Source organism: Drosophila persimilis, unplaced genomic scaffold, assembly GCF_003286085.1.
Source record: "Drosophila persimilis strain 14011-0111.01,24,50 unplaced genomic scaffold, DperRS2 tig00000124-arrow-pilon, whole genome shotgun sequence".
Taxonomy (NCBI): Eukaryota; Metazoa; Arthropoda; class Insecta; order Diptera; family Drosophilidae; genus Drosophila; species Drosophila persimilis.
Genome location: NW_020825294.1, coordinates 5,446,915 through 5,468,726, shown reverse-complemented (window position 1 = coordinate 5,468,726; position 21,812 = coordinate 5,446,915). Strand labels below are relative to the sequence as shown.

General features: G+C 39.2%; 2 protein-coding genes across 4 annotated transcripts in view; both read right to left on the bottom strand.

Moving 5' to 3' along the window:
* LOC6593307 (filamin A-interacting protein 1-like) overlaps positions 1 to 21,812 on the bottom strand; it is a 100,618-nt gene that overhangs the window by 44,822 nt on the left and 33,984 nt on the right. For 2 of the 3 annotated variants that reach the window (XM_026987188.1, XM_026987187.1), the window contains exon 3: positions 1,500 to 1,648. In XM_026987188.1, the coding sequence (XP_026842989.1) occupies positions 1,500 to 1,648 (149 nt within the window). Of the gene's footprint in view, positions 1 to 1,499; positions 1,649 to 4,997; positions 5,043 to 21,812 lie in introns of those variants that run through there. The other variant, XM_026987190.1, reaches the window with a different exon arrangement.
* LOC113565387 (microtubule-associated protein RP/EB family member 2-like) lies at positions 5,256 to 6,022 on the bottom strand. Its single transcript, XM_026987194.1, has 2 exons — positions 5,940 to 6,022; positions 5,256 to 5,875 (listed from the first exon to the last, which is right to left on the bottom strand). Exons 1-2 carry the CDS (start codon positions 6,016 to 6,018, stop codon positions 5,592 to 5,594), a joined length of 363 nt encoding a protein of 120 aa, XP_026842995.1. The 5' UTR covers positions 6,019 to 6,022; the 3' UTR covers positions 5,256 to 5,591.

The following is a 21,812-nucleotide window of genomic DNA, read 5'->3' as shown; positions in this document are numbered from 1 at the left end:
CATCCCCTATGCCCCTTTTTTGGTAAGAAGAAGTTTTTTTTTGCACAAATAGGGGTGAAAGAGGCAAGGCAGTCCATTGAATCGGTTTGAATAAAACCCGTGAATGATGATTCATACGTATTCACATTTGAACCTGAAATTAAGTTTCGGAGTAAATTTTGATTGATTTTTGATCACACACTGGCACACAACCACACACTTTGACGGGGAACGAGACGGCCTTATTTCATGACCAATTTTGGTAATTATTTGCCCCGTCGATCACGAAAGCGCGATCTAATCAATATCACGGAGAACACGCCGACACCAGAAACACACGAAAAAAACGAGACACAAGAGACACCGCGACACGGCGAAACGGAGACACGGAGACGGAGCCCGTGTAAACGAGAGAAATACCGGCAGCGGACTGAAGAGACGACAGCACACAAGAGTGCAGGCAAATGCCGTTTTATCGATTCCAGATACATTTGTACACCACAAGCACACAGATCCCACAAAGCTCGCTCCCAAGCATGCCACAATGGTGGGAGCGGGGTATGCTCTTAACAACCAGCTGCTGGTTGGTAGGGAAAAGCCGGTTCACGGCTTAAAACTTTGGGCATTCTACTTAGCGGCTTTAAAGTTATTTCTGCTCGAAGCCAAGTTTGTGTCGAGGCGAGAGCAAGTTCCGTTGTGTCTCTTAGAGGCGCCAAAGCACATGTTGCAGCAACAAAAACTGCTTATGGTAACTGTTTGACACTGATGTGCACTGCTTTGACAAGATTTTGAACTGCTTGAAGCAGAGATCATGCAGAATTGAAAATGTGTTGCATACTTTTAGTATGTAGAAGTAGAAGTCGTGTAAGATGCATGTCTATTTCTTGTAAAATGCATGTATAATGCATAAGGGATTGCCATTTCGGGAGGTCTCTCACCCCCTACTTCACACCTATTCCTGATCTATGTCAATTTTCCGATCAATTGAAATAATGAAATTATTGCCCCAAAAATTGTGTCCCAAATTTTGGTTAAAAGAAGTTGGCGCCGCCTTTAGCAGTCTACATTAATTACTACATGTTAATGTAGATATTTTGCATGTCCCAAACGATCAGAGGCTGAATGCTGAATTCGCAGAGGGGATATCTCTGGCTTTCTCATAGGGAACACCTCTACCAATAACCTACCCTATTAATCACAGAGGATGACACAAACTGCAGAAAGAGCCAGTTCCAGACTGGAAATCGTCATCGGCTTCGCCATTCATTGCTCGCATTCACACTCTATCAGACTGTCATAAGAGCTATTATAAAGAGCGATTAGGGATCATAAAACTGTCTCTGAATCACTTACTGTCTTACTGTCCCGCCACATTGCCCTAGCATTGTGTAAACACTGCTAGAAGCACGTAGACAGAGAGCAGAGTAAATTCTGATCGCAGTAAAAGTTTTTAAACCTTCTAGGCTTATCTTTGGTTTATATCTTGACTCTTTTCAAGTTTAAACAAAATTACTACTTACGCAGTGGAGTTTTTGCCAATGGCTTTGGGAAGCCGCTTCCAGACACGGGCGCTGCTGCCTGTGTGGCAGTGGCAGTGGCATCACCGTTGCACAACAAACGCAAATCAGTCTGCAAGGGCTTGTGGCTATCCTTGCTATACGAGTGTCCCCTGTAAAGAGAAAGAGAACATAATATCTGTTAAAAATATGTAATTTTCAGAGATTTAAGGGGATATAACCACGTATTTGGTGTATTATCTTTGAAAGTCATTATTTAACAATAAATTTCCCCCTAAGGCAGCACAATTGCCAACTTATAAAATCATAAACAATTAATTCCGTTGGCCATACAAAAAAGGTTCTCTTATTTGATGGACCGTAGGTTTTTCCCTCTTTCTCCAAGCATTTTCTCTGGCCATTCCAACAACTCTGACTTGCGTCGCCACTTGAAAAGCCACAAAGCTGTGAAATTATGGTAAAAAAAAAAAATTCTTCACGCGTCGCAAAGCAATCACAAAACAAAAGAAAAAACAGGTGAAAATCGCCAAATCAATTGGAGAAAAAAACTCGCCGAAATTTATTGCACCACCTTTTCCGTTAAGTGGGTGAAATTTCCTTTTCATCGCCGTTGTACAACTATTTTTCTTTTGGAATTTTTTACCAGCGACTTCCGCCGACAGCTCGCTAATTGAAAACATCACAAAACAGAGAAAAGGAGAGCGAGAGAGAAAAATTTGCAGAAAATGTTCAGCAGGAAATGCCACAAAGAAAAAAAGGAATTAGCATTGCCAACTGCGTTTCCGCTGGACAGCAGCAACAAAACCATAATTTTTATTCGCTCATCCTGCGGGTACTACAAAATAAAAATGTAGTTTTGTCGCTTTGCAGTTGCACTTGTCAACCAGTAGCCAAAAGAAAATTTTTCATAATTTTGTTTGTATTTTTTTTGATTTATGTATTTATGGGTTTCCTCCGAGTTTGGTCTGCGTCGCTGCCACTGCGACAGTTAATTGAATTTCTTGGAGCATAATTAAATGCAATTAAATCAAGTTGTTAATGCGTGCACACAACTGAAAGGATTGTCGGTGGCTGGTTGGCTGGCTGGCTGGATGGTTGGTTGGTTGGACTCGAAACAAGATTGCAAAATATGTCAACTTTAAGTGGCTGCCGCAGAAAAACTAGCAACGCCAAAGATAATTTTATCAGGGGAAAAATAAGTTCCGTTGGGAATGGTAGAGTCCCACAGAAGTTTTAATTCATTTTGTAATTATTTGTTGGAAAAACTTGCTGCGTAACAGTTACAGCATTAAAAAACACACACAGACAGAAAATAGCTACTACGAGTCGTCTATAATGTTTGTTTATAATGTTTTTCGAGAGTTAGAATATTTTTATAGCCCGAAAATCGAGTACATGAAACCCAAGTATTTATATGTATTTATACTCATATTCAAACACTTTAAAAGAGCTGTGCAATTAATATTGAAATAGCCATTTATTACCCACGAATTTTGACAATCTTTTTTAGTGGCATTCAACAACGTGTCTGTGATTTATAGACCTATTCGTTTGAACTGTATTCAGTCGGGCCAACAGATTTATTTGAATAAATAATAATATACTAGAGTCCGAACTAATTCCTTTTTTGTCGCTGCAAACTTCCAATAAAAATTAAAATATTCTCTGCAGATTCTATCTAAAATTTATATTAAATTTTTGCAGTTTTCTACTACCAAACTATAATTAATTTATTTCAGTATTATATCCATACACTCTCTTAACCCATTAAGCACCAATGGGAATTCTATACAGACTAGGAAATTATGCAACTCAAAGAATTTTAGCCACAAACTGGTGAAAGATATCGCCATAAATATTTTTGTTAAATAAAGAAGAAAGTTGGACCTCCAAGCAGACCTCCATTTTGAAGCACCTAAAACGTGTCACCTGTGAAAATTCTATAGGTTTTTGTAGTGTCCCTTAAAATGAAAACCGCCATCGTTTTATAATCAGTTCCGGGTGGCCCCTAATGGGTAAGACCTGAAGTATTTCTCATGACCATTACTTTCAGTTTTTTTTTTGGCAGAGCAGAGCTACCTTTGTGTACATGAAAAAGCAAACAATTACTAAATAGGTAAATGTTTTTGCTTTTGTTTGCAAAAATAAATGTTATCCAAGAACTAACAGGGGCCCAACCTCTGCTGCTGTTAAATCAACAACATTTAATGAATATTTAATACAATCTTTGGTCGGCAGACTTGAAAAGGCAGCAAACGGAAAGAGGAAAAAAAGTAAGACACGGAAAATCAATTTCTCTGCGGAAAAAACTATGCCAAGACATTAGATGTTTGCTGCAAAAACAATGATTGTTTATAGCCAGGCCCAGGCTACCGTTTGGCAATATTTTCACTGCCAAGGTTTGCTTTCTGTGTCACCAGTTTGTGCCATTTAAGGCGCCGCCTTGACCAGGCCTAAGCGAGCCGCCAGCCAAGCCCCAGCCCCAGCCCCAGCGCCAGCCGGCATCCAAAGAAAATCGAAAACTTCCGCAAACTAACAAAAAACGAGTACAGAAAATGCAGGTAACAAGTGCGAGGCGATGCGAGGCGATGCAAGTAATGAATAAATAAGTTTTAGACATTATCTAAACCCAGTTCCAGGGGGAAACAGAGTACAGCCAGGCGGGAGGGGACGGGATGGGATGGTATGGAATGGATGGGTAAATATGTAGATTTAATTATGCAAAGGGTATAAAAACGAAACCCATCGACACGCTGCACAGTCCACTGAAGCGTTAAACATTGTGCGGAAATTGAGCGAAAGAATCGATTAAGCAGCCAGAGAGGGGGAGAAAGTTGGAAGGGGAGGCGAAGATAGACAGACTTTATAAACAAATTGTACATTTTAAATAGCACATCGCACACCGCACAGCAATGCGTCGTCTTGTGATGTTGTTATAAATATTTATTATATCAAACCCATACCCCACATATACCCATCGATCCAGAGACCACAGACAAAGTACAAACCAAGGAGCCACCGAGCAACTGTTGCAATTGTAATTAAAATGCATTATTAATGAAATGCAAATGTCGAGAAACCGAGAGGGGTGACAGTCAGAAGTCATACGGGAAGCCCTTGGATACCCTTTGAGTACGCGAAATGTTGGTTATTTAAGAGAATTATGTTGGATCCTTTTTGGTTATATTTCAGGCAGTCAGAATTATCAATTACTGTGCAATTTAATGCTGATACTGTCTCAGATCTATAGGCAATGCAAAAAAGTATCTGGGAAGCTCTTTTCTGCTGGAAATCTCCCTTAGTAGCTCATCAGATATACCCCTCTTCAAAAAAAGGGCATACAAAATGCAACAGACAGCCCACCCCTGTTATGGCTCGCCCTCTAAGGGGTGCATGTCGCACATTTCAGACCCTACCCTACCCCATCATACCCCCAACCTGTCGTTTGAGGTAATTCCTTGGGCGGCAACACCATTTGTCATCAGATCTCTTTCCGCTTACCCTTTCAACGATATATCCATCGTATGGGATGATTGACACGAAAAGCCAACCCTTGACAGTAGTGCAAGCATTTTCCTTCTTCCAAGGATGTCTGATTTATTTTTTATTTTTTAAGTAGTTATAGCAAAATATAAGACAAAGTCTGTGACATTAGGGGGAACGAAAACTTTTCAGTTTATTTTAAAATAATATTGAAGTATTTGTAGCAGCTATTTCGAAGGAAATTTAAGCATGGATTGCAATCGAATTATTCTTACAAACAGAATAAAGACAATAAGTACCTTTCATTATATTCATTCTACAGACATTCACGTCTCTATCTTTCCACCAATAGCTTCTCTAATATTCCCATTCTATGCTTTTGTTTAGGGGAAAGGCACTGCCCATCATCGTTAAAACTTTGCTGTGTTTTTGCGCATATTATTTTGAAAAACTTTGAGCACTAGCACTAGATCTTTCCCTTCATTCAATAAACTTTAATTTAAAAAAGAAATCAAGTCCCTAACGTGCCTGTTCTGTGAGCAGTGGATGATGGGGTGTCGGTGTCGGTGTCCTATTCAAATGGCGATTTTTTGAATGCAAACCCACCAAAATTTACCTTAATATCTGTCCGCCCATTGGGTCCTCCCATTCAATGCTATATGATTTATCGTAAAACTTTTTGAACCACTGCAGGAATTCCAGGCTTGCCTTAAAGCTGTTCCTGGCAATACTCTCGATGGGCACTGCCTTATCGATCCCCAAGCGCCTGAAGGCGTCCTGCAACAATACCAGATTGTGGATGCATTCATCTGAGTCGAGGTACTGAGACACCTTCAAGCGTCGCATATCGATGCAGCCAGGGAACATGTGTGCCATCATCTGGCAGTACGGCACTCCTAGGGAAGAGCCAAAGCCCGATCAAGTAGGAAGACCATGGGGTGTCTCTGGGGGGTGTCTCACCGGTGACCATCTCCCCGACTTCCGTGTACTTCACCTTCAACAGGCAGCTGACCCAGCTCATTAGAGCAGAGCGCGACATAGTGCTCCCGTTGCCGTTCGTGAGGGACACGTTCAGTTCGCGGAGTCTCATTTTGACTTGTTGTATATTTATAGAAAATATATATCAATATATATAAAATGTATATTCGGATAATCAATCAAGCATTAACATATGGGAGGAAAGTTTACTACGATTGGAATTCGTTTGGAGCTGTTTTTCGTTCTAAAACCTTTGGTTAGATTAATGTAGGCAATCTTTTTGGTTGAAGAACATTTGGAATACGGAATTTAGATGAAGGAAACCCTCAAATCCCTTGGCTAAGAGAATGTAGACATTATCTTTTGATTAGAAGAATACAAGTGCTGGCAATTGAAGGAGGAAAGCCAAGACCTAGCTTATTTTAACATATTTTGTAGATCTACAAATGCTAGATCTAATGTTAAGGTAGATCTTCAAGAACAGGCATTTGGCGTAGCATTAAAGCCTTTAAGAAATACCTGCATTTCCCCAACTACAGCCTATCCTTATCACCACTGTTTCCCTTGTAATATACCAATTTTTCCTACAATCCTGAGCATTTTTTTGCTGTGCCACTGGCTGCATTTTAACCAAGGACAATAACTAACAAAATCCATAAAAATATCCGACAATTGAGTCCCATAGAGTCCTCTACATTTTGATGGCATTTGGCCAGGCATTCAATTGATCTTTGGCCTTTGGCTGTACCATTGGATGGTTGAAAGAGCACAAGAAATTGGTGAAGCAATTAAGCGACTTCCTCGCTGTTGCAAGCCAACTTCAATTGTAGCTTCCTCAATAATTTAGCGTTATGTTTGGAGCCCCATCTACACACAGCTTCTCTGCACTCCCCACTCTCCCTCTCATGTCTGTGTGTGCTATGTATTATGCAATTGTTTGCCATCTCCCCAGCCTCTACTCCCGCCATCCGAGGCTGCATTCTGCGCTGAAACAATTCGTACTCTTAATGAGCTTCCATTAAACTTAATTGCAGTTGAAGTTGTGTTTGCATACTGCTTTTGCTTTGTATGCAGATACTCGGGCAGAGACGAGTGGACGAGGATGGATGGAGGATGGATGGAGGATGGATGGAGGTTGGATGGTGAGGCACCATTCGAGCAGAGTTTGCATTATGATTTGTCGCTGCAGAAATGAAAACCAAACATTTGATGGATCTGCTACTCCCTCGATGGGTTTCGCCTTCATTTAATTGAGATTTTTGTTACCCATTACTGGGGGGAGTACAGGGGTATATTGTTTTTGTGAATGAAGGAAGAGATTCTAAAAGATTTTAAGGGCATGGAAACAGTACCATTATCTACCACTGAGGAAAGAGTCATAGAATTATTGATACAGAAAAAAGAGGAGCCGAAGAGACGAACAAGCGAAGGGAGTGTGCCGGGGGTTGACGCCCGCGCGAAGCGAGTGAGCCGGAGGTTTACCCCGTAGTATACCATATCCATAGAACAATTACAACAAACAGATTGCAGAATACCAGCTCGTTGTAATCACAAGCATCTTTTGTGGCATTATCAGCTGTTCTCTTCTCATTCTAAAGGAATTCTCTAGATACTTTTGTTGTAATGGGTATCTCTATAGGCGACTATAACATTCCCGCTCGATATTCAAGCACACCCAGAGCTAAATTCCCATTGCAATTGCAATTTGTGAGTGCCTTTGAAGTTTGCTTTCATATTGAAAGATTATTTATCGTGATGCCTTCCGCAGAGCTCGTACTTTCGCTCGGCCACTCGGCAATTGTCTTTAATCGGTATGATTGCACTTTTGCCTCAGAGTTTTGGCCTCTTAACCTCAAAAAATGTGCTCCGTTCCGGCGAACAGAATGTAGAATAATTAAATTGTTCACTTCCTTTGCAGAACGAGCGACGGACCGACGGACCGACCGAGCGGCACAATGAGTTCATTATGCGATTTCTTGCATACAAAAACTTGTGAAAATTCACATTAATCAATTCTTTTGTTCTTGCAAAAAACAAGTACAAAGTTTCTAGGTGACCTTTTTTATATTAATTCAGACCTAATTGCTCTCTCTCTAATAAAGATATAAAACAATGAAAAGAAACAGAGAGAGAGGAAGAGGGAGCGATTCTTGGTTGCTTTTCACATCGAATTTTGGTGCACAGTACACTCGTATTTGCCATAAAGCGTATTCGAATTGCCTTTGGTGACAACATAACCAGACGAACCACTTCCAGTGTTGTTCCAACCAGATCCCCAGACCGTACAACAGGCCCCTCACCAGGGAACCAGGGGAACCAGGGGAACCAGGGGAACGGGCTTTTGTTTAACGCATGAGTTATTAATGAACATTAGCAGCATTTGATGTCAGGCCCGGGCCATCGCCATGAAATGGTAACAATAACGAGAACACCCGTCCCCCCCCCACACATACTCTAACTCGAATGAAAGTCAGCGTGAGGTTTGAGTGGTTTTAAAGTGCACAGAGATGGTCTTTAGTGGTAGAGATGGGTTTGGGATTCATGGGAATACAATAAAGGTGTACCATACATTTTATAGATCTCACTTGGGGCCGTAAGAGGTTTCTTGGGGGTATTTTTGGGCTATAAAATTAAAGATTTACCGCCACAGTTTTTGGCAAATTACAAGTATTATTTGTTGTTAGAAAATCTACAAAAATCCCGCGGCTGATGTCACAATAAAGAATTCGCGAGTCCCATTAGATCCGCCAGGCAAACTCTCTAATAGGTTTTGTCGCTTTCCTAAACGTTAAATATCATACCCATTTTGGACTAATGAAGCAAGCTCTTTCCAGATTTGGATGCAAAAAAAGATTACGATCTCAGCTTTGAATAAAACAAAGCAAAGACCACACAAAATGGATAGGATTAGGATGATAAATAAATGAATACTTTGATGATTAAGAAAGAAATGTCTAAACTATGAGTGGAACTAATCACCCGATAATACCTATGCTGCCCTCAAATTGATTACGAAACAGAACAACTAGCATTCCTTTGTTCTTAAGTACATAGAATATATATTTGATCAGCTTCATAAACATTCCTCTAAAAGCTCCAAATGCATTGAGCAGCTGTTGCGACTCTGTCTCTGGCAGTGAAACAAAGACGGAGACAACTCCCGAGTGTATTGACTCCGTCACATAGATGGGCATGCTGCCTGGGACAACCTGCTCGATACCGTCTTTGCCACACTTTTCCCCCTACATTAAGTCATATATGGGCTATGCATAGTGGGATATACTTTACATTGAGGTTAGGAAACCATTGCAAATAGTTGAATGAGAAGGCAGCACGCTACGAGTATCTGTATCTTCCATTCAGACTTCACAGAGAGCCGACTACATGCTCGTACAATGTCGGGAAAACCCGCCACGAATGTGCAAATTGAAGTGACTTGAACGATAAGAAATGTAAATGTTTTTCTTTTCTGCTCTTTTTTTTCGCTGTGGCATCATTAGATGTGGGGGGAACCTTCACTGGCAGCAAACTACTGAAAGATCGGCGGAGATCTATCGGTGGGTTCGTGTCGGTTTTCATTAGTGGCACTGTTCTAATTTCCCTTGGCTGCTGTTGCCCTCTCTCTCTCTCTTGAATGTGGATCAATGGAACGCAAGAAAATAACTTCATTTCATGCTGGAGATATTTCAGCAAAGGTTTCGAATGTTTACGACAAAGAATGGTAAGGAAAGTGAAGCAATTTTTGCAGGTAGAAATTAAACTAGAAGTTAGAAATAGTTTTCCAACTATTTATTTAAGATTTGAATGCTTCTTTCGTCATAATATTGGTTCATAATTATTGGATATATTGTGGATTTTTATCCCATGAAATCTCACAAGACTTATCGCTGCAGTGTGGCACCAATGTTTCCCCCAAAAACAAAATATTATTCCATAAACAACAAAACAATCATAAATATTGAAATTTCCACATTTTCCCCAAGGTCTTGTATGTATTCCAAACGAAATGCACGTCTAACCCAATTAGATAGAATTTATGTTACAATAACAAAAGAAGCGTAGACATTCAAAAAATTGAGATTTCGATGAAATTGCGGTCAACCGTAGAATTGCTTTATAAATAGTCGGGTGCCAGACGATGGCACTACTCCAGGCAAACATTTGCTATTCCCCGATGACCACAATGGCATTTCGTTGTAAGGGAAATATTTGCTATACCATTTCACATCCCTCAAATGAGAAGCCAGAATGAAATTCGGCTCTGAAAACTCTTTTGGGGGACTGTCTGGGCACTCGACTGGAACTCCCGAAGGAGGCCCAAGAAACGCAAAAACTGTCCATTAAAAACATGCATAAATGTATTAATTGACAAGAAAATGTTTGCCCAAGTCCAGGGGTCTGGGGGTATTTCAAAAACACACAGCACGATTTCCAAGAAGATAGATGTGGCACAACAATAGCAGGAAGGCAAAAACCTAATTGATTCTGGGCCTTGGCAACCGGCGCCGTTTCGCCTCAGCGCCCCCTACTCTGCTCTGGAGTACTCGTATTTTCTATTCATGTTTCGACTACTACTCGTGGTTGTAGTCCCCTAGTCTCCGTAGTCTCCTTCCTCTCCATACTCTCCGCACTCTCCATACTCTCCGTAGTCTCCGCACTCTTGTACAATGTACGAAACGAAGCTGAGCGTAAACATTTCAACAATGTTTTCGCGGTTTTTCCTATGCGGTTGTGTTCAAGAATAGTCACAGAAAACATAGTGGGGGTCTGGTTTAGGTTTGGCTTAACCGAATGGGGTATGCTCTATGGTAGGGTGAGGATTGAGGGTAGATTAAGCGTGTTATTGGAAGTGTATACAGAACAGAACCAAACTAGTGGGGGGAAAGAATACCTGGGATATGTCCAAATTCCTATCGGATAATTATCGGCTATCATGTGGTATTAACAATATATGTATCTTTTATACTAGAGAAATGAATTTTAGGTCGTTGTGGTCCATCCTATATTTTTCTCATATCAGCGCTACCGAGGCGGAGCAAGCGAGTGAGCCGGGGGTGGGCGCACAATAGACTATAGGTCGGAGGGAGCTTGCTTGCCTTTTTTACATAGATATTAAAATAATACGCCGCTTGACATTTAAAAAAAAATATGTATATATATAAAAATTTTAATTTATTTATAATAAATATTGTAGTATAAATATTTGTAATAATCTCCTTCAAATTAACGATAAAATATACGTATAAAAGTCATGAAACTTTCCAAAATACACAGTAATCGAATTATACATAAATAACAGATGAATAAATCAGAAAATAGTGCTTCATTCCACATTAAAAGATGTATATAAAAATATATCAAATTAATAAAACAGAAAATTAAGGTTTTTCTGTTTCCCAAAAGCGTTAAAAAATTATTTATTAACTTTTTGGTATATTAAATATATGGGCTAAACTTTAGTTTCGACTCCTTACAAAAACATCCAAGGAATTCGAGGAAACTTATTAAACCCACAAAATAATCATCTTCCAAGTCTTAAATCTCAAATCTAAGAGCACCCAAACTTAAATACACTTAAGTTTCAACTAAAAGAACACCTATTTTACCGAAACTTCTTCAAAAGCCCGAAAACGAAATCTTGCGGGACGCACCTTATGTTTTTTCTTCTCGCCTCACCTTGCCGATGTTGCCAGATGATTGTGCAGCCAGCCAGCAGCCACCGGCAGGCAGCGGGCCCAAGCCAAAACCGAAACAAGTGTTTTCCAACGCGTTGCGCTCCGTTTGGAAATGTGGCAGCAGCAGCAGCAGTGGAGCTGCAGCAGCCGAGGCAGCATTTTGCCGGCAGTCCTACTTTTAAATATAGAATTTGAACTAATTTCGCTTGTTCGCCTCTTGATGGGAATGGGATGTGATAGTGATGATGTTTGCTGCTCTTTCGGCCAGGCCGAAGCGAGCAAAGAACCGGGCAAAAATAGAGTTTGGGCTGAGGATAAGTTCTGTTGAGTTAGTGCTGCGGATAGATGGGACCCGTTGCTGATGCCGATGTCGTTTAAAAATAATCCATGTGATTCATGAGTTTGAGTTATACGCCTGTGTATTGTAATATCAGGCATTATGTAGTGCCCTGCCCTGCTCTGCCCCTGCCCTGCCCTGGACTTGTAGGCCAAGCATTCTATTTCTTTCGTTGGAGTTTCCTGATGGGCGTCTAAGTGGCTGGCCGGCAGTCGCTTTGAAGTATCATAGGACACAGGATTATTCGGCACAGCGTGGGTGTTCAAGTGAAATTGAATTGGGGTAGGTATACTCCAATGTATATATGTATATGTGGAGGTTAATGGGGTTTTTTTTATATCTTTTTGGTTATCATTTTGTGGATTTATTGTTCTCAAGTGCAATGGCCGAGGGCTTTAGTTGGAATTCACAGTTTGATAAGATAATAATAAGTATTTAAAGCCATTTTCAGATAAGTTGAAAGCCAACCGAGTCTCACATTTAAAAAAATAAGTAGAGATTAAGCCAAAGTTTGTTTTCGCTGAGTAAATAGCAAATTTTAATGGTGAAATAATAAATAAATGAATACCCTATATATAGGAAAGCATTAGAGCCGTGCATGAATCTATAATATTCATAGAATCACTCCTATATTCATGCCTCTTTAATTCTATAGAACACTACGAATCCCGCGTTCAGTCAGTTTCGGATCATACCGAATCACTAAAAACCGAATAAGAGCACCGAATCGCACCGAAGCGTCCCGAATGGCACCGAATGGCACCGAATTGATTCGGTTTCCTCTTAATGCAAGACTCTAATATGTACTTATGTATGCCCTGGTATTTTATGATCTAATAAAAGTGAGACATTCCCATCATTTTCTGTATGAGCATTATATCATCATTCATTATCAGTCAGCAACTGCGAAAAAGCTGCCTAAAGGAACTCAAGATTTCCCTCCATAAAATCAGATTACAGCATTTTGTGGCAGCTTAATTTTACGCGATCTTCAGGCAAAATTAATTCATAAAAAGAATACATTTTCCAGACATCTATGGGAGGAGTAATCTTCAGATTTCTTAAGTATGAAAATTCGGACTACTTTCTACTACTTTTTATTGGCAGTCACTCATTTGTTGTACAGATTTCCATTAAATAATAATATAATTTAAATGGATTAATAAAAATAGTATTATACGTTCCCCAAAGTCCAGCAAATACCAAGTGTAGGAACTCTTTAATCAATGAATTACACAATCCATTGATAAATCACTGGCTGTATCCATGAATGACTTTCACAATGAAGACACAAACACACAGCATCCAGGGCATAGTTTTCCCTTTCCATAGAACCCACACAGCGATTCCCCCCAAAACTCTGGCGCTTTCACAACACAAACAAAGGGGGAAAAGGGGGGAAAAAGGGGGAAAAAGAAGAGCAGAAAATGCTACCAAATCACTTAAGCTCATTAGTTAATATCCAATTTATAAAGCAGCCAAGAGGCCAAGACAAAAGCAAAGAAAGAAAAGAAGAGAAAAAAAGTCAACATTAATCAAAAATCATCGAGAGAAAAACGAAACAAAAAGCAGCAGAAATGCAGGAAAATTTCACCAACTTGTAAAGCATTTTCCCCCCACCTTTTACCCTCCACCCCTCCACCCCTTGAAAAACGCCGATGAGAGCAGGCGACAAATTAAAATCCTCAGACGATTGCCACACAAGAGATTGACTACAGTCGTTGAGAGGGGGTAAAAAACGACACGACTGGGAGTGGGAGAGGGAGAGGGAAAGGGGGAAATTCTTGTTGACATTACGAAACATGTGAGGAAAATCGCATGCAAGAGATTTAAGGTGTTTGAGCAGAGAGCAAAAGTCAAAAATGTTGCCAAAGCCCCGAAAACAACAAGAAATCAATATGAGAACAGGAAACACATTGTAGAGATGGTCAAGTCGAAGTCTTAGATACCCTAAAATACTGAGAAAATAATATATCGTTCCACTACCTTCTTTTAGGGCGTACCTAGGGGTTCTACGTAATACTTGAACTCTTGTAATTTCTTTTTCATTTCCTGCCTTACAAACCTCTGCTAAAAGTCATAGTACCCTCTGCCAACTTTCCCAAGAGAACAAGCAAAACATTGATGGTTTTGGAGAGTGGAGAATGGGGTCAAAGGAGAGAGAGAGTGACACATGTAGGGGGTTAAGTCTGGTGATTGCGTAAATGCTCACGTGAGACATGAGAGCGACACGGGGCTTCTTCGAGTGGCACTGCCTCCCCTCCACAGTATTTTCCCGTGTTGATGGGCCCTCAGAAATCATGATTTGTCGTCGATTCCTGTGCGTACAGTTGCCGCTCAGTGCCCCTTGAATTTCTCCAGGCTCCACAGTTTTTTCAGTCGTTTCCCTCGATTCTCTCCAGGTTTTCCACTCCCACTTTCCACTCTCGACCTCTGTCTGGCTTGGCTGTCTATTGGTTTGTCGGTTCCGCACTTTATTTGACTCCACACACGCCATAATTTCCCACACGGAAGTCAATTTGCTTGCCACGCTCCCAGAAATTTATGTTTTTTTGAAGGTATTTTTCTGTGGCCCTCCGGCAGGGCCTCTTTTTTATGGAACTTCGATATTTGAAACAGATGATAATGTTAATGATGGGTAGGGCATACCACAAATAAACAGAGGGAGAGATCATTACTCAGCTTCGATATTTGAAACAGATGATAATGTTAATGATGGGTAGGGCATACCACAAATAAACAGAGGGAGAGAGCATTACTCAGCTGTTCATTCGCCGGCACTTAAAATGCCATCAAATGTCATTGGGCTCGTGGGACTCTTCGGCCAGGGAAATTTCCCCGCTGGCTCCAATCCGTATTGAGGTCATTTCTGGCTAATTGCTTATTAATATCCAAAGCCTAACCCACAAAAATTCAAAAGTGGCACATATTTGAATTGAATTTGCAAAACAGACAACGGTTTAGGGTTACTACTTAATCGGGCAAATGAAATGATGAAAGTGCCATTTAATTAATTTGTTTGTAATTGAAAGCGACACAAAATAGATTTAGTGCTAATGGAGATTTCTATTAATTAGGATTATGGGAATCGAAAGCTTTCCAATAAAGGAAACAGCGTTGCAAATAGTTTGGTTATTAGTTATTTTAAGAGCGAAATATGTTGAGGCTCTTCCAGCTTAGAGGTTGTCCTGAAAAGAAAACGTTTGAGCCTGGAAAGGATCACATACCGAACCCTTATGCATTCTTTTTTAATAAAAAGGTCATACAGAAAATTCAACTTTATTATAAACACATTTTGGCCATCATCTGACTGTTTAGGCCTTCAAGCCTCGTCCCTCGTCCACCCCGACCTTCAGAAGATCTGTAAAAATGTACCATATTTCTTCCAGCAGAAAAAAACCTATAAAATTTAGCACCTCATCCAGTGCAAATAATTTTAATTGCAATTTCTGTATTCAAAATCAAAAATACATATTCAAAACTCATGCTCTGTTTGCTATTTTTTGGTGGCTATTTTGGTTTTAATTCCGTTTGATTTCTCTCCGATAAAAACGCAAAAAGTATTTAGTTTTTTGGTCAATTTTAGCTTGGATTTGATGGCGCAACTTTATATGTTTTAATAATAAAAATATTCAATATTCATACAAATATTTGGATTTGGGCAAATATAATCCACAATAAATTCAATAAGTTCAATGATATATGTATGGACATATTTTTTGGTGTGTGCTTATGAAAATTCATATGATCTATAATCTATATTTATCAGTTTGTTATCAAAGAGTTAGAACACTGTTATTAAAAAGATATGACAGTCGCTAACACTCGTTTTGGGATAAACATATATTCGCAGGGTCACAGAATAAATCCTCTGGCAACCCGAAGAACCAACAACACCATCTTGAACCTTGAGTTTTGATATATTTACGGATTTCTGTTCTACTTAAAACTCTGTAAATTTGCATAGTAATTCCCCTGGCGCTTTCCTCAGCTGCTAATAAAGAATTTTCCTCGGCTACTGGGGAAAAGTTTTACGGCCACAGAGCAGCCAAACTTCATTACAATTTCAAATTACAAATTTCATGTTTCTTGTGCACTTAAGAACCCCAAAAAGAACCCCCAACCCACCCAGTAATTACTCCACCGAAAAGAGCGAAAAACGCAAACTGAAAATTGGCATAAATTGTTAATGCAAATGCGTCAGGGTCTAGCAAAAAAAAAAACAAAAAAAAAATGTGCAAAATATTTGGCTTGAAAAATTCAACGAGCTCTGAATAAATATTCCAAAAGCGTTCCCTCGAGACGGGGCGGGAATGGATTTTCCAATGAAATGCTTAGTTGACGTCAAAATGCAACAAAAGCCGCGAGAATTGCATTCAAAAATTTCATTAAATTTGATTGAAAATAGGATTTGGTTACGCTCTATTGAATTTCATCGCTGGGAACCAACGCTGGGGCCTTTGGGGAGTGTTCTGGTTTCAATTTATCGGCCAAAAACTCTAAACAGAGCCCCAACCAGTTGGCCGAATCTGCCCCCAAAGGCACAAAAGTTGATTAATTAACAAAAAAAAGTAAACTGTGCCCCAAGGGTACCCTATCGAAATGGAAATGGTAACCTTTTGTGAATACTACAACTCTTTCAATGAAACTCGTTACAGCGTCAATATGTAAATTGTGGCGGAAAGATTTATTGGATGTCATTAGAATTCTAGGCTTAAGGCATCTCTCTTTCTCTGTCTCTGTCTCTACCACTTTTGGGGTCGCTTCAATCAGCTTTGCCATTTGTCAGCCAGGCCAAAAAAGCGGAACGATTTCTGTGACATATTTTATATATACGCATTATTATTCCATTTGTAACCTAATATTCGATGGAAGATTAATGAGCAGGGAAAATTCATGGAAAAAATGCGAATATTTCATGGGCTTTGCCATGATTTTATTCGATTTTATTCACAAGTAAATCAATCAAATGCATAAAAATAACCCAAAAGAACATCGATGGGGATTTTGTGGTGCTCTCAAGGGTTTCACGGAAGTCTCCAAAGTTGGTAAACGCTCGACCTTGGATCTACCTCCGATCCTGCTCCGAATCCCTTGGATGGCTTTCTTTTAGGCATTAGAGGATTCGTGGCACACCTTGAAGCACAGACCTGGGTTACATTTCGATGGAAGATAACCAGATCTATGCCTCTGTCTACTATTGGGATGATAGTCCTCTAAGCAGAGACCTTCCGAACACCAGAGATACACCTATTCAAAACTCCAGCTCCTGCCACCTCGATGGCGCAATCATTTCCAGTGCCCCATGGAGTCTCTGGCACCCAATCCTACCGTCTGTTTATGTTTTCTTCACAAGGATTAACCGATCCAAAGGTTTCACTTGTCAGAATAATAATGATTAATGGCGGGCCTTTCAGGCGTGAGCCCCGTTTTGCCACATTTCACGCAAACAAATGTGTCACTCACGAAAAGGTCAAAGGGGAGTAGGGATTGGGCTCTAACCACACCATAAATTTCCACGACTGGGCCCGGGTCTGGCGCTCTTTATGGAAATTTATGTTTATTCAACAGAAAAGCCGGAGAGGCAAAACCGCACCGTTTCGAATACACCCATAAATATGAGCCGATCATTGATTAGCGCATAAATATTCACACGGCGCCTAATTGGCTATACATTCGATTCGATTCGAATCCGAGTTTTTTGTGGCCCAAGTTCAGGGTCGCCCAAAAAATACAACGAGTTTCGGGTTTGATTTACATCCATCTAAATGGTTCTCTCAACTTCTCGACGGATTCGGACCCCGCACTTTTGTTGGTTTTGCCCCTCTTGTAAATTGGAAAAGCAAACAAGAGCTTAACCATTTTTCGCAGCTTCACTCTGGGGATAAGTTTACGCCGTAAATTTACTCAAATAGTTTTTCCTTCGAGTTTTCCCCAACCGAATTTTGTGGCTACAGTACAGTTTTCTGAAAGAACTTTACACAAAAATTGTGTGTTTTATTTTTGTGGAGCATCTGACAATTGGCCTGAAAATTACTCTGAATCGGGTTCTGGCTGTGGCTCCAGCTTAACTTTTAACTTCATTTGTTGCCAATCAAATATTTAGCATTTAACACGGCTTTTGTGTGTTTTTGGTTGGGTAATGCTGTTTCTCCTAAGGGGTCTACGGGGAGATGAAAGGTGTGTTGGGCTTGTGGGATGGTGCTGTAAGGGCAGAAGGTACATTTCTGAAATTTTGTATATAAAATTTAATAAAATTAAAGTTGATAAATCAACATATACAGTTTTCAAAACAAAGGTACAATATTTATTCTCATAATCATAAGATATTGCCACAATTAAATCTCTAACGAAGGGAGTAAAAATGTCGCCTTTTACTAGACCAAAAAAATAATATATACCTTCCTCTTACCACAGAAAAAATTGTAATTCCTACGAATACGATTACAGTACATTCGCACGTTCCTCTAGCACATTTTGAGGGCCTTAAACACCAGGGTATCCCACAGTCTAGAACCCCTGAGCCACCTACAAAATTTCTGTAAAAATTTACCTCATTTTCTATAGCGGCTATAAAAATTCCAGTATTTACCACCTCATGCTGTGCACATAATTTACATATTTATTTCTATACCCAAATTTAAAATAAAATAAAAACAATACATAAAAAAAAACTCATGCTCTGTTTAATATTTTTTTGGTTGCTATTTCCCCCGATGGAATACTCTTATCAAAACCCATAAAGTATTTAATTTTTTAGCAATTTTCTTCTAAGATTTGCTGGCGCCACTTCCGTTTCTCGATTAAAACAAAGAATTTATATAGTTCAGCAATAATAACATTCTCGGAATCCATTATTCAGATCTTGCCAATTAAAATACAGGTTTTTACATACATCTAATAAATAAATTCAAACTGGAACTGGATTTTTGTTAAGAGTAAGCCAAAATTGTATCTTCATTTGAACGAGGGGCAGCAGCAGCAGCAGCAGCTAATTTAATATTTATAAACACTTATTTTCTCAATCCCCCCATTATACATTTATGAATTGGCCAGCTATGCATACACAACAAAAAAAATGGTGTGCCATATTAAAAATGCAAACAAAACTGTAAGGAAAAAAGAGCAAAAGAAAGAGCTGTATGAGGGGGGGACTGAGTGGAAAGTGGGGAGAGGAAAAGGGGATTCTGTTGGGCTTTTTATCGCAGACAAGTTTACCTTTTTTGAACTCAATTTTATACACTTTCAAGGGGTATTATAAACGAGGCCAATGCGGAGAGGGAAACATTTATATCTGTATAAATTATATAGTATTAAAGGTCTCTCAAATCGATGGATGAATTATGAAATTCCTGGCGATAAAACCTTTTTTTAATACAGATAAATTCCAGAGAATATTAATACTTTTTTCAACCCCCAGATTATGCCTAAATCCATCTCTAAGGGTATCCAAAGCTTCTTCAAAAATCTTTCTTGGTTTTTCTTTCAAAAAAATACGCAAAAAACTTACATAATTTGAAGGAAACTTTTAAAGCAAAGCTCAGAAGCCAAAAAGCAAAGAGAAAATGAAAACTGGTTGCATTTTTAATTAAAAACTATAATTTTGTTGCTGTTGTTGTTGTGGTTGTTGTTTTTGGTGGACGTTAAATAGTCGACTTCTCGCGCTCATGGCTACGCGGCTTCGGCTTTCAGCTTTCAGCGCGTTGACAGCTCCTCATGACACTTGTCACAACAGAGAGCTCTGCTGCCGACTCGCTGTCTCCGCGCCTGGGGCATGCCCCAAACACCAAAGTCGGCGGCAGCTGATGATGGCAGACTTGGCAGATTGGAACGACTTTATTAGCAATTTCCATGCAGCAGCCGAACGTATGGTTTCAATTGAGTTTGATGGCTTTTATTAATAACACCATGACATTTACGGCCATTTTATTAGCGAAACAGTCGTCATTGTCATTAGAGTAAAAACTACCATATCATGGCTAAAGGTCAAAGTCGTAAACACTGTATGGGTCGGCACACAGATGAATGTATCTTTGAGATGGTGATGAGAGGCACTGTCAGAGAGCTGATAGTGTAGGTATGCGAAGGAAAAGTTGGAAAAACTACACCCAGAGAAAAAAACACTGAGATTTTAATATCGTTTACACTTAGATTTTAAAATATACATATCTGTACATACATATATTAAGTACCAATTTCGATTGTTTCGAGTGTACAAATTTTAATAACATTTTGAGATTAATACGAAAATATTTGAAAACAGATAATAATAAATATATTTAAATAAAATAAATATATTTATAAATATATTTATAAATATATTCAAATAAAATACATAAAATAAAATACATTTTATATTTAAAATAAATAAATATATATCTCATAATAGAGAGATCTTAACAGATCCTTACCATCAATTTCGTTGAAATATTTTAATATATTTATTTTTCCAACCAAAATAAATTCTTTTTAGTTTAAAAACTGAATATTTCATATTAAAATTGGTTTGTTTCATTTAACTATGCTATTTTTCTCTGATTTTAATAGCCTCTATAGTGGTTTTATTCGAGGACTATCCATTAAGAGAGCGTTCATTCAATAACTATCCAAAGTAATCTTCACTAAAAACTGCCACCAACTTTCGTCGTTCCACAAACTCCTATACTTTTCTCTCTGTGCATCTTACAAATTCAGTTTATGGCTCTCTCATCTCTCTCAAAAAAAAGGCAGCAATGCCTGAATCGTCAGACGAGAAAACAAAGCAAAATCCCAAGCAAAGCCTCGCCATGCACGTGCTAATGAATCCGCTTACCAGACACAAATCGTTATTATGCTGGACGGTGTGCGCGCCCGAGACGCGCCTAATGTTCGATTTCCAATTTTCTCCCAGCTCCGCTGTAAGCCCCCTGCCAGACCTATTTTTGATTCCTGCGAGAGAGAGAGAGGAAGTGCCACTGGTTTATTTCCAGATGTAAAATCAATATTTGCATTCGTGTGTTTGGGGCTTTTCTTTGGAGCGGAGGAGACTGTAATTCCGTGTGCTTCCTTAATTGCTGTTGCTATTGCTATTCTGTTGACCTTGTCGAAATTTATGATATTTATTCGTGTGGCTTCTGGCCCCTCTGTTTCGGATTGTTTATCTTCGAGTTACACGCCGTCGTCTCTGGCTGCCCTCTGGCCGATAGCATGTGTTCGCTAATGGCCAAAAGACTCGACTCGGGAGACCTAAATTACGGTAGGGTCTGGGCTCTGTGGTCTGGGTCTTTCATGTCGTTTTTTCTCAATTATTTACTTGGTTTTTTGTGCACACGAATCACAAAAATTGTTTGATTGTCGCTCGCTGATTGTTTGAGTTGTGATTACAAGTTTTTAATGAATCCATTGAAGTTTGGAATTTTGTTTGATTCTTCAACAAAACTTGGATATTGAAATTGCTTTTGCCATGAGTGGGTCTACATCTATTGAGAGACAAACAAAGTCTTAAAGAATAGCAATGGCATGATAAGGGGAATATTTGTGGCGAATATTATTTATGAAAACTTTTGTAGAAAAGTCAAAAGCAGACTAAAATTCCTCTGTTTGATAAGCGAAATATTTATGGACATTTGCGAATGACATATTTATTTGTTAAAATATTTTTTAATTTGTTCAACTTTTTTACTGAATAAAAGGTTAAATAAGATATCGTTCCAATTAGAATTTTCCGTGAATATATTTTGGGGGGAATTCTTTATACACATCTGACCACACACTAAAAACCAGCGTGGCCTTATTAATAATATTAATTCCTATAACTGTCTTAAAAGTCTTATAACTGCTACCCAAAAATACCTATTTTGGAAT